The sequence below is a fragment of the Oncorhynchus mykiss genome, chromosome 4 (genome assembly GCF_057628025.1).
Source record: "Oncorhynchus mykiss isolate SJ-2025 chromosome 4, ASM5762802v1, whole genome shotgun sequence".
NCBI classification, from domain to species: domain Eukaryota; kingdom Metazoa; phylum Chordata; class Actinopteri; order Salmoniformes; family Salmonidae; genus Oncorhynchus; species Oncorhynchus mykiss.
In genome coordinates this window covers 46,645,536-46,658,350 of record NC_143025.1, presented here as the reverse complement: position 1 = coordinate 46,658,350, position 12,815 = coordinate 46,645,536, and the positions used below count along the sequence as shown (strand labels likewise).

General features: G+C 44.9%; 3 protein-coding genes across 6 annotated transcripts in view; 1 reads left to right on the top strand and 2 right to left on the bottom strand.

The window, feature by feature from the left end:
* The window catches only part of LOC149984036 (uncharacterized), a 29,091-nt gene extending 22,279 nt beyond the window's left edge, over positions 1-6,812 (top strand). The window contains exon 4 of the mRNA XM_090232178.1: positions 6,570-6,812. Within this exon, the coding sequence (XP_090088304.1) occupies positions 6,570-6,643 (74 nt within the window). The 3' untranslated portion in view covers positions 6,644-6,812. The remainder of the gene's footprint in view (positions 1-6,569) is intronic.
* On the bottom strand, positions 185-3,364 carry LOC110521907 (uncharacterized). Of its 4 annotated transcripts, none has more exons than XM_036969164.2 (3): positions 2,905-3,290; positions 2,451-2,529; positions 185-2,286 (listed from the first exon to the last, which is right to left on the bottom strand). In XM_036969164.2, exon 3 carries the CDS (start codon positions 1,717-1,719, stop codon positions 430-432), a length of 1,290 nt encoding a protein of 429 aa, XP_036825059.1. In that variant the 5' UTR covers positions 1,720-2,286; positions 2,451-2,529; positions 2,905-3,290; the 3' UTR covers positions 185-429. The 4 variants fall into 4 exon arrangements, with proteins under 4 accessions (XP_036825059.1, XP_090088302.1, XP_021455531.1 ...); XM_090232176.1 differs by having other exon boundaries at positions 2,391-2,529; positions 2,905-3,203; XM_021599856.3 differs by lacking the exon at positions 2,451-2,529 and having other exon boundaries at positions 2,905-3,364.
* On the bottom strand, positions 4,402-6,638 carry LOC110521906 (uncharacterized). Its single transcript, XM_021599855.3, has 2 exons — positions 6,506-6,638; positions 4,402-6,172 (listed from the first exon to the last, which is right to left on the bottom strand). The coding sequence occupies exon 2, from the start codon at positions 6,168-6,170 to the stop codon at positions 4,539-4,541; it is 1,632 nt and encodes a 543-aa protein (XP_021455530.3). The 5' UTR covers positions 6,171-6,172; positions 6,506-6,638; the 3' UTR covers positions 4,402-4,538.
* Positions 6,813-12,815: the final 6,003 nt, after the last annotated feature.

Genomic DNA, 12,815 nt, shown 5'->3' with positions numbered 1-12,815 from the left:
TCAATGGGAGACTAAGTGAAAATGTGTCTCAGTGGAAGTTCAGATTTGCACCTATGAATTGAGTGCTATTGATTTAAGTAGTTCCAAAAATCAAGTGCATTTGAAGACCGCAAATTGTTAAGCAAAGAGTATTAATATTCTGTCACGTTCAACAACTTCATTCTAGAACACGCACATCTAAAACTTTATTAAACACATTTTATTAAACACAGCATACAAAATACCAAGGGTAAAACTTGTGACCATACACACAACCACTTCTATCTTCCCTGAGTTATGTTGACAGAGCACACAATCACAGATACATACAATGTCAAAGGCCTTTTCAGTAGTACAAAGTAACTTTTACATTATCACATAGAAAAACTATTTTTAAACTGCAGTGGTTAGACAGAATGCCGCTCCTCCATTCTTCTTACCTCTTTCACTCTAATTTGATTTATTTCCATTCCCTTCTCCCCTCTCCATTTCTTTTTCATTTTCCCCCTCCCCTCTTTCCCCTCCTGTCTTTTCTGGGTTCGATTTTGAAAGTGAAGGAGGAGCCATCCTCTCTTGTCCCTCCTCCACTCCCTCATCAATGTACAGCAGAGGCTCCTTCTCCTCCCATTTCTCTGCCTCCTTGCTCCCAGCCACTCCTACTCCCCCATCAGGCCCACCCCTCTCTCCCTCAGTCTCGTTGGCTATGAATGTGCTCAGCACCACATCCGTTCCAGCCCCCTCTCTCTTGTTGTCCTCTGGGCTCCCTCCCTCCTCCCCACCCTCATCCTCCTCCCTGTCCCCACCCCCTAGCTTCACTGGCCCTGCCCAGGCGTCTTCCTCCGCCCCTTTCTTCCGCTTGGAACTCTTCCCGTTCCGGAAGCTGGACACAAAGTGCTCGGTGCGGCTCTGCTTCTTTCGTCTGATGACCAGACATACACAGTAGACCACGCCCGCGAATATAACCCCGATCAGGAGAGCGACGATGATGACCCATAACAAGCTGGGCTGACCTGTCTCCACTCTGACCCCAGCCACCGTAGAGTCTGGATCTGTGGAGGTGTGGGTGGTAGTGGGGGTCGTGGCATGGCCGGGGGCGGCATTGACCGATGGGGAGGTGGGTGCAGTGGTAAGTCCCTCTGTGTGGCAGACAGTAATCTCTGAGGCAGGTGTAGGTTCAGGTGTGTAAGTGGAGTCCTCCGTCAGACGAGGGGTGGTGTGGAGGGGCCAGACTGGGATAACAGAAGTCAGGTGGTCCTGGGAAGTGGTTGGGAGATAAGAGGCGGTTGTAAGGACGTCTTGGGAGAGGGTGGGTTTAGGGCCAGGTGCAGTGGTCGTGTCTATAGGCCCTTCAGTGGTCACAGGGGAAGGTGTCATCGTCTCAGCCTCTGAAGTAGTAGTTGGTGCATCAGATGTGGACTCCTGAACGCTGGTGATCTCAGGGTTTGTTATTACCATAGTGATGGCATCAGTGGTAGGTACTGAAACAGAAGTTACTTTCGGAATAGCAGTTACCGGGGTGATAATTTCAGGGGCCGGCTGTGCCCTAGTGATGACCACAGGAACAGACGTTGTCTCTATGGTGGCCTCCGGTGTAGAGGCTGCCATCGTGACTTCCTCATTAATAGGTGCTGCCATGGTGACATTCTCAGGTACAGTGACAGTGACATTATCTTGAGCAGGGAGACTGGGCAGAGAGAGGGAGAGGAGCAGAGCCCCAAGCATCAGCCGTATCCGCTCCATACTGGGCAAGAAGTGAGAGGGGTCACAGAGGTCAACCGTCCCTAAAGGGTTTTGCTGATCTCTCAGATTACGTTTGTCTTCCTCTTTCTGAGGTGCATCAGCGACAGTGTTGTGGCTTGAAAGATATTGGAGGTTTGTTTTACAAGTCTAGAGCAGAAAAATGTACACTCTAGAAAAGAAAAGCGGTATCCGTCATCAGGTACCGGGGTTCTTGGTCTGACTACGATTGTGTGTCAGGCTTTGATCTTCACTGCTCTCGGAATTCCCCTTTCTTTCAGGCCTTGCCTTTGTTAATAATCTAAGGTTTGACTGAGTGTTAGGCATATGAAGTGCTCTTACATAGTCAAACTTCTGTTCTCTTGCTGTCTCTCCTGGTTGCTGAGCTTGTTGTTCACCAGGGTGTCCTTGGGTGCAAATAGACCGGAAAGACACAGCCCTTCTCTTCCTCTCTCGCACTTCAGCTTTCCTCCTCCCCTGCACTTCACTCTACTTTTCTGTATATCAGCTGTCTATTTCAAGGGTAGCGTGAGAGGTGGCAGCGACGGTGAACTAAAAAAAGCATGAGACCTATAGAGAAAAGGACAGATTGAAGGGTAAAGGAAGATATGGAAGAAGGAATGTAGAGGTTATTTTATGCGTACATTGCCACATGTACTGTGTAATATGTTTACCTCCTCACAGCATCCACTGTCTGAACCGCTGTAGGTGTGAAATGCTTGCTTAGTACACACCTAAAAAATTAAGGAAGTTACCAACACTACTTTTTGTTGTTTCTTCTTGTCCACGATGTCACCATCCATTTGACTGTTACTTATAATAGAAATGGGGGGGGGGGGGGGATCTAAATGAGTGTCTAAAAGCAAGTTGGCCTGTCTTAAAAAGACAGTGATAAAAGATGAAGACTTAAAGACCAATTGATAAAAATTACGTATTTAAAAAAAATGGCCCCTAAAAATGTATTTAAAAAGAATTAATGAAGAGATACATTAGGAGGACCATCTTACTACAAGAGCGTGTCAGTAAATTTAACACAAGCCTAAGAAAGTTAACCTGATTGTATTTTTGAAACATCTCTCTCCCTCCTTTTTCTTGCCTCTTCACACAGTTAATCGGATCAGTGTCTGTTTAGATCAGACATATATCAATGTGTGCCATTTGATAAAAAAAAATTAAAATCGTACTTACCCACATGTTGCATGGAGAAAACGAGTGGATTGAAATTGTGAATCCACCTTAAAGGCACATGCTTTAACTCCTGTACTGTGTGAATGACATCTCGTGCACTAGTACATGTCCAAAACACCTTTCTCTCGCTCGCTCGCTCCCTCCTGTTCACTCCCTTCTTTCTCTCCCCCTCCCTTTCTCTTCCCCTCAGAGTATCAAATTCTTCGTAAAACAGTTTTGTTAACTGCAAAAGAGGTGGGGTTGGAGAGATGCCAAATAACTTAAGAGTAACTTCATTTTGTTTATTGCGTCATGTGCTTATTTTCTCGAGGAAAAATGAGAAGTTGGTCCTACAAAGAGAAGGTGTTGAAATGTTTGAGCCACAGAGTGTGTTTGCACGCCTACACACAGGCCTACTTGGATGTGTGTGTGTGTGTGTGTGTGTGTGTGTGTGTGTGTGTGTGTGTGTGTGTGTGTGTGTGTGTGTGTGTGTGTGTGTGTGTGTGTGTGTGTGTGTGTGTGTGTGTGTGTGTGTGTGTGTGTGTGTGTGTGTGTGTGTGTGTGTGTGTGTGGAGAGCAGGCAGTCAAAGGGCGTAGGTTGTCAAAACATGAGAATTCAAAGTAGAGAGAGTATGATGATAAATTCCATTTGATTATGTAATTAAAAAATAAATCTCATGTCTTGGGACGTTATATGTCAAACTTCAACTGGTTAGGTGTTAAATTCTACAAGGGTGTATTTTCTACTGTATTACACATTACAGTTATACATTATTGATCAAATGGCCGGATCCACTATCAATTGTGAGGTAGACCTATAGTCGATTCCTGATAAGTTACCATGTTCACAGGCACACCAATATTCCAGCACTATTTGGGATATTCTAGTATTCCGTTTTTTAGTTGACACGTATTAGCATCATATCCCGTTTACAATAACCCAAATAAGCTTGTGTCCCGGTTATGAGAAACCCAGTTAAAATGCCTGGGATATGCTGATTGTAGACGGCATACTGTGTTTTATTGTTTACTCCATGTTCTCTGGCTGTGTTGTTGTCTGTTCACACTGCTATGCTTTATCTTGGCCGGGTCGCAGTTGTAAATGAGAACTTGTTCTCAACTAGCCTACCTGGTTAAATAAAGGTCAAATAAAAAATAAATAAAATGATTTGACTAGCTCCTAATAACAGTGCATGTACAGTATTAGGAGTCAACCGTATTTGTGTCCGTGTGTTTGTAGAAATGGCACCTAATCTCCTCGTTGCTGTCTGACACACGATGATGATGTGTCTCTAACAGGGTCTGAATTGTCTTGAAATGGAAACTCTCTTATCAAGTGTTATTTCCAGTTAGACTTGTTGTTCTAAACTCTCTCTCTATTCCTCTCTCTCCTTCGCTCTCTCTCTCTGTCCTCTTCTTTCTCTCTGTTCAGACCCAGGCTTAATCTATCTCTCAGTAGACTCATGTAGATCATATACTTATACTTTTGTTACAGCCAATAAACATACAGATTACCAATTCATTTAGGAAATGTTTAAACACGGTCAGGATTACAAGTGTTCAAATCTGCCATGGAATTGGTAAAATAACGATGAACATTTCTCTCCAAAGTAATTCCAGGGAAATTGTAGGACTGTAGTACAAAAAAAACAGAATCATACGCAGGTCTCCAACAACGTTTGGTCTGTAGTTTCTTCTGGTATCGCTCTTCCATTTGCATACCAGAAATCAGTGATGTCCTCCAGTGTCACTTTGGGTTGAGTCCACAGGTTGTCACACTCTACCCCTTTCTGCCTCCCCTGCTCCCTCCTCCCCCTCTCCTTCCCCCTCTCTCTCCCTCTCTCCCTCCGTTTATGGCCGGGTCCCATGGTGGAGCCGTTGGCGTACCAGAATTCGACCCTCTCCTCCACCGATGACATCTGGTCAACCCACAGGTTCTCCAGATCCACCCCTGACACCTCCTCTCCTCCTCTCCTCACTCTCTTTTCCCTCTCTCTCTGGACTGACAAACGCACCCACAGGAAGACAGTGAGACCAAGGAAGACAGAAGCAGTCAATCCCAGAGCACACAGAACAATGAAACAAACCAGTCTAGTAGAGCCAGGAAGCAACGATGGGGACCTTTCGTCTGCCTCTCCGCACTCAGGACGATGATGCACAGTGTTTTCAGTTGTGTTGTTCAGCCTGTTGTCATAGCCTGAGATTGTGTGGTTGTGTCCGAATGAATGCGTTTTCTTCTTCAAAAGTACTGTGGTGTTACCATTATTAGAGGTTGTGGGATTACTGTATGAAAGTGTGTCTGTGTAGTTGTCTGTGTCATTATCTGTAAACGTGTTTGCATTGATATCTGGAGTTGTCCTATTGTCAGCATGGGGGATTGAAACTGTGGCTGTGGTGTGGTCCTGGTTGGCCATAGACTGGCTTGTGTCGTCAGGTTGTGTTTTGTAGCCGGTAGCCCTGTAAGTCACAGTCATGTGCTCATACAAACCAGGATGTGTGACTGTGTACGTAGGTGAAAACGTTGTTGTTGTTGTTGTTGTTGTGAAGCTGTTGGCCTTACTTTGTTTACCCCTGTTCAAACCTGTCACTCTACTAGTTGGGGTGATTGTGAAGAAGTCTCTCTGTGTTGTGTAGTAATCTCCTGTTGCAATCTCTAGTCCTTGTGTAGCAGTGTGCTGGTCTGCTGCTTGTGACCTGTCTAAGTGTGGCTTTGCTAGCCTGGAGTCATTAATGGTGTCAGCAGCCCATGTCTCTATGGAATTTGGTGTGCTCCGTTCTCTGGCTGTTTCAGTGGTGCTGCTGTCATGATACTCAGTCCCTTCCTCCCCGGGGAGAGAGGTGGTGCTGGGGTGGTCAGTTGTGGGTGAGACTTTGTGTCTGCCGAAGGGAAGAGTCTCATGGTGATTGTGGCTCTCTGTTTCCCTCCTCAAGTCTCCTGCAGTTATGTGCCTGTTGTTCTTCTGTACGGCTGTGGTGGCGTAAGTGGCAGTTCCTGTTCTGAGAATGCCTCTTCCTTGAGTCGTTCTGCCTGATTTGTTGACAGCTGCTAAGCTAGCGCTTTTCTTCCCTTGTGTGTTGAACATGCCACTAGTCCTACCAGGGTGGTTTTCAGTTGTGGAGAGTGGAAGTATCAGGGGGTCTGATGTTGTAGTGCTGATACTAAGGTCTAGAGCTGTTGTTGTTGTTTCTGTGGCGCTTGGTGAAGCCGCAGTGGTAGAATGGAAGACAAGAGTGGCGAGGAGGTGAGGAAGGCACATGGTGAGGGAAATCAGAGTCAATCTCATCATGTCTGCGTGCGAGAAAGAGAGGGGCAGAGAAAGATAGGAATAGTGGGATGGAGAGTAGAGTAATAGAGAGAGGAAGAGAATGAGAAATAAAGAGGGAGAGAAAACGAGAGCGAGACAGAGGCATCCAGTTAATCAGATGACTCTGTTTTGCTTGTAATACTGTGGCACACATTTGAACACTGCCATTGCTTCCCATTGTCACTCAGTCTCATACTCAGTAAGTTGTCAGTTCTCAATGAAAAAGTTGTACATCTAGTGGTTTCACGCAATTGGAGACCAACTCTGCTCAACATGGATAATAATATATATGCAAATAAACAGAAAAGTACACATACCTAATTGTCCAGCTTTCTCATCTCACTGCCTCTTCCCCTTTACTCTTGATTTCCTCTTCTGCAGAAACACTCGTCATAGCACCCTGCCCTATGGCCCCATGGGATACCTCGAACCAGAAGCCACCCATTCGAAGTTGACATGAGGAAACGGTCCGTTTGATTACCATGCCAACAGAGCCATAAGGTGCAAGTTGGAGGATGGAGGCAGGATGTGGTATGATGATGTGGTATGACATGGCCCTGCCTCCATCCTCCATTGCTCAGTCACCTCAGATGGCAGTTTGGAATAAAAACACGATCTACACCCCGCTTCCTGTTGACTCAATTAATTTCACATGTTACAGATTCAAAGTGTTCAGCGGACGTTTGGTGAGAAAAATGACAGACAGCATTCAAGTCTGTGATGATTGTTTTTGCCATTGAGGTCAACAGGGATGTCAAACACTTTACTCATAATGTAATTATTCATAATGCCTGCTTGACTAAACAATTATCCGGTGCAGATTAGGGGAATTTTGTTATTTCTGTAAAATAATTTTCCATAGATGATGAATTTATGAACATACGTGTACAGGATGTGTAAATTACATTGTTTGAACAAACAGTAAAATGTTTTTAAAAAAGTTCCCTCTAAAGCTCTGTCGATCACATCCTTTTACTTTTTCTCTACTCCCTTTCATATCTTTCTTCTTTTCTATCATTTCAACTCTCCTACTCTCCGTCTATTTTTTTGTACCTCCTGTATCCGCTGTGTCCGTATTTAATTTGGGGATTAGCTGAGATTACCAACCTGAGATTGACCTAATCTGTACGAGTCACTGACACTGAGGGTGTGCGAGGGATGGATTATCACACAAATGCACTGGCTCTGTGCACCAGGTGAAGAAAGGACAACCGTAATAACCCATCAAGTCACACAGACAGTGAAGAAAGGACAACCGTAATAACCCATCAAGTCACACAGACAGTGAAGAAAGAGAGCCACACAGACCAGTGTAATCTGGAATAAAGAGGGATTGACAAAGAGTTGTCAGTGAGAGCACGCCAAATCAATCAAATGTATTTATAAAACCTTTCTTACATCACCTGATGTCACAAACTGCTGTACAGAAACCCAGCCTAAAACCCCAAACAGCAAGCAATGCAGGTGTAGAAGCACGTGGAGCAAATGGAGAACGGGGGAGAAGAAACCACGCCAGAGAGTAGAGAAGAAGAAGAGGAGTGGAGAAAGACACGAAGTGGAGGACAGAACAATGGGGCATGAAGGAGTGGAACGGGTTCATCTCAGGAGGAGAGAAGGCGGTAGAGCATGAGGAGGTGGTTGAATTTAGGCCTGGGGACATTTGACCCCTCAGAATGTCCTGAGACTGTCCAGATAAACCCAGGGTGAGTCTCTCTGGGTAGCAGCTGCCCTTAGGCACAGAACTAAGATCAGTCTACGTTCCCCAACTCCTAATATTAACCAGAGAAAAGTGGAAGAAAAGTCAAGACTGACTTTAGATCATGGTTACCTTAGTCTAGAAGCAACTTAATCCTATCCCTGTTTGGGGTTTGTGTGTGTGTTTGGGTGACACTTACTACAGGCCCCGCAGTGAAATAGTCACTTATGTTAACGCTCTTACAGAAAAAAACACATGAATTTCAGGTGATCACGAGTTAAACATGTTTAACGTGATCTTATGAGAAGTTAATGAGATAACGTGACAATATGTAAAAGAAACGTGGTAACATGAAACTACACGTGAAAACATGATCTCGTGAAATAAATGAGACAACATGGGGATACAACAATTCAACATGTGATACCATGAAACTGCGCGTGACATTTGAAAGTTTTTCACGTGAAAATACAATTCCAAATGTAAGAGTTCGATTTTCACAGGTCAAAGTTCTCTTTCAGTTGGTCAATCGATATAACAGCTGAAGAGTTCCATCAGTCACTCCTGGGCTACAATCACCTATCCAGACCCGTTTTACTGCCAACGCGGAGCCCCACCGGGCCTTCACAACTGGACTACCGACGTTATCTGCCCGAGGGAGTTATCCGGCTGGCTCCTCCGTCACGACGTTACCTGAACTGCTGTCTTAGCTGTCTTATCGGCTGCTATCTGAATAGACCTATCGGACAATTTTTTTATTTTATTTTTATTTCTTTTTTATTTTCTTGGGCCTCCATAACTATATCTATTGTTTGTTTTTTTGCGAATTGGATTGATCCCCTCTACCACACGGAACCCCACTAATCCTACCGACGGAAACGCACAAGGTAGCTAATAACAGACCTCCATCCTATGCTAGCTTGCTACCGATGGCCCGGCTAGCTGTCTGAATCGCCGTGACCCCAACCAACCTCACTACTCACTGGACCCTTTTGATCACTCCACTAAGCATGCCTCTCCTTAATGTCAATATGCCTTGTCCATTGCTGTTATGGTTAGAGTTTATTGGCTTATTTCACTGTAGAGCCTCTAGTCCTGCTCACTATACCTTATCCAACCTATCAGTTCCACCACCCACACATGCGATGACATCTCCTGGTTTCAATTATGTTTCTAGAGACAATATCTCTCTCATCATCACTCAACCTAGGTTTACCTCCACTGTATTCACATCCTACCATACCTTTGTCTGTACATTATACCTTGAAGCTATTTTATTGTCCCCAGAAACCTCATTTTACTCTCTGTTCCAGACGTTCTAGACGACCAATTCTTATTGCTTTTAGCCGTACCCTTATCCTACTCCTCCTCTGTTCTTCTGGCGATGTAGAGGTGAATCCAGGCCCTGCAGTGCCTAGCTCCACTCCTATTCCCCAGGCGCTCTCTTTTGATGACTTCTGTAACCATAATAGCCTTGGTTTCATGCATGTTAACATTATAAGCCTCCTCCCTAAGTTTGTTTTATTCACTGCTTTAGCACACTCTGCCAACTCGGATGTTCTAGCTGTGTCTGAATCCTGGCTTAAGAAGACCACCAAAAATTCTGAAATTTTCATCCCAAACTACAACATTTTCAGACAAAATAGAACTGCCAAAGGGGGCGGTGTTGCAATCTACTGCAAAGATAGCCTGCAGAGTTCTGTCCTACTATCCAGGTCTGTACCCAAACAATTTGAACTTCTACTTTTAAAAATCCACCTCTCAAAAAACAAGTCTCTCACCGTTGCCGCCTGCTATAGACCACCCTCTGCCCCCAGCTGTGCTATGGACACCATATGTGAACGGATTGCCCCCCATCTATCTTCAGAGCTCGTGCTGCTAGGCGACCTAAACTGGAACATGCTTAACACCCCAGCCATCCTACAATCTAAGCTTGATGCCCTCAATCTCACACAAATTATCAATGAACCTACCAGGTACCTCCCCAATGCCTTAAACACGGGCACACTCATAGATATCATCCTAACCAACTTGCCCTCTGAATACACCTCTGCTGTCTTCAACCAAGATCTCAGCGATCACTGCCTCATTGCCTGCATCCGTAATGGGTCAGCGGTCAAACGACCTCCACTCATCACTGTCAAACGCTCCCTGAAACACTTCAGCGAGCAGGCCTTTCTAATCGACCTGGCCGGGGTATCCTGGAAGGATATTGATCTCATCCCGTCAGTAGAGGATGCCTGATTATTTTTTTTAAATGCCTTCCTATCCATCCTAAATAAGCATGCCCCATTCAAGAAATGTAGAACCAGGAACAGATATAGCCCTTGGTTAACCAACACAAAAACATCCTATGGCGTTCTGCATTAGCATCGAACAGCCCCCGTGATATGCAGCTGTTCAGGGAAGCTAGAAACTATTATACACAGGCAGTTAGAAAAGCCAAGGCTAGCTTTTTCCAGCAGAAATTTGCTTCCTGCAACACTAACTCTAAAAAGTTCTGGGACACTGTAAAGTCCATGGAGAATAAGAACACCTCCTCCCAGCAGCCCACTGCACTGAAGATAGGAAACAGTGTCACCACTGATGAATCAACTATAATTGAGAATTTCAATAAGCATTTTTCTACGGCTGGCCATGCTTTCCACCTGGCTACCCCTACCTCGGTCAACAGCACTGCATCCCCCACAGCAACTCGCCCAAGCCTTCCCCATTTCTCCTTCTCCCAAATCCAGTCAGCTGATGTTCTGAAAGAGCTGCAAAATCTGGACCCCTACAAATCAGCCGGGCTAGACAATCTGGACCCTTTCTAAAATTATCTGCCGAAATTGTTGCCACCCCTATTTCTAGCCTGTTCAACCTCTCTTTCGTGTCGTCTGAGATTCCCAAAGATTGGAAAGCAGCTGCGGTCATCCCCCTCTTCAAAGGGGGGGACACTCTTGACCTAAACTGCTACAGACCTATATCTATCCTACCCTGCCTTTCTAAGGTCTTCGAAAGCCAAGACAACAAACAGATTAAAGATAATTTCGAATCTCACCACACCTTCTCTGCTATGCAATCTGGTTTCAGAGCTGGTCATGGGTGCACCGCAGCCACGCTCAAGGTCCTAAACGATATCTTAACCGCCATCGATAAGAAACATTACTGTGCAGCCGTATTCATTGATCTGGCCAAGGCTTTCGACTCTGTCAATCACCACATCCTCATCGGCAGACTCGACAGCCTTGGTTTCTCAAATGATTGCCTCGCCTGGTTCACCAACTACTTCTCTGATAGAGTTCAGTATGTCAAATCGGAGGGTCTGCTGTCCGGACCTCTGGCAGTCTCTATGGGGGTGCCACAGGGTTCAATTCTTGGACCGACTCTCTTCTCTGTATACATCAATGATGTCGCTCTTGCCGGTGGTGAGTCTCTGATCCACCTCTACGCAGACAACACCATTCTGTATACTCCTGGCCCTTCTTTGGACACTGTGTTAACAACCCTCCAGGCAAGCTTCAATGCCATACAACTCTCCTTCCGTGGCCTCCAATTGCTCTTAAATACAAGTAAAACTGAATGCATGCTCTTCAACCGATCGCTGCTTGCACCTGCCCGCCTGTCCAACATCACTACTCTGGACGGCTCTGACTTAGAATACGTGGACAACTACAAATACCTAGGTGTCTGGTTAGACTGTAAACTCTCCTTCCAGACCCACATCAAACATCTCCAATCCAAAGTGAAATCTAGAATTGGCTTCCTATTTCGCAACAAAGCATCCTTCACTCATGCTGCCAAACATGCCCTTGTAAAACTGACCATCCTACCAATCCTCGACTTCGGCGATGTCATTTACAAAATAGCCTCCAATACCCTACTCAACAAATTGGATGCAGTCTATCACAGTGCAATCCGTTTTGTCACCAAGGCCCCATATACTACCCACCATTGCGACCTGTACGCTCTCGTTGGCTGGCCCTCGCTTCATACTCATCGGCAAACCCACTGACGCCATGTCATCTACAAGACCCTGCTAGGTAAAGTCCCCCCTTATCTCAGCTCGCTGGTCACCATAGCATCACCCACCTGTAGCACGCGCTCCAGCAGGTATATCTCTCTGGTCACCCCCAAAACCAATTATTTCTTTGGCCGCCTCTCCTTCCAGTTCTCTGCTGCCAATGACTGGAACGAACTACAAAAATCTCTGAAACTGGAAACACTTATCTCCCTCACTAGCTTTAAGCACCAACTGTCAAGAGCAGCTCACAGATTACTGCACCTGTACATAGCCCACCTATAATTTAGCCCAAACAACTACCTCTTTCCCTACTGTATTTATTTTATTTATTTATTTTGCTCCTTTGCACTCCATTATTTGTATTTCTACTTTGCACATTCTTCCACTGCAAATCTATCATTCCAGTGTTTTACTTGCTATATTGTATTTACTTTGTCACCATGGCCTTTTTTGCCTTTACCTCCCTTATCTCACCTCATTTGCTCACATCGTATATAGACTTGTTTATACTGTATTATTGACTGTATGTTTGTTTTACTCCATGTGTAACTCTGTGTCGTTGTATGTGTCGAACTGCTTTGCTTTATCTTGGCCAGGTCGCAATTGTAAATGAGAACTTGTTCTCAACTTGCCTACCTGGTTAAATAAAGGTGAAATAAAAATAAATAAATACAAATTTGAGTGGGGGAGGCTGTGAAACTCTCCTGCCAATGTTGGGCTCAAGGGCTTTGAAACCTCACTTCCCACCTGTGCTAATTGATCTGATCTGTCCTAGCAAGCTTGGTAACCTTAACTTAGCATTCAGTCCTTATGAAGTGAAATATATAATTGTAATTATTTTTTATTCTTGGCTTTAAAAGTAACTTCAGTCTAAACATTACTCACTCAGTTCCAGGATGGATGGCGTTTTCAGGTTTCTTGTGCTTCA

What these genes read in the sequence shown, in the direction of transcription:
- LOC110521907 (XM_021599856.3), bottom strand. Translation starts at nt 1,719, where the DNA reads ATGGAGCGGATACGGCTGATGCTTGGGGCTCTGCTCCTCTCCCTCTCT.
- LOC110521906 (XM_021599855.3), bottom strand. Translation starts at nt 6,170, where the DNA reads ATGATGAGATTGACTCTGATTTCCCTCACCATGTGCCTTCCTCACCTC.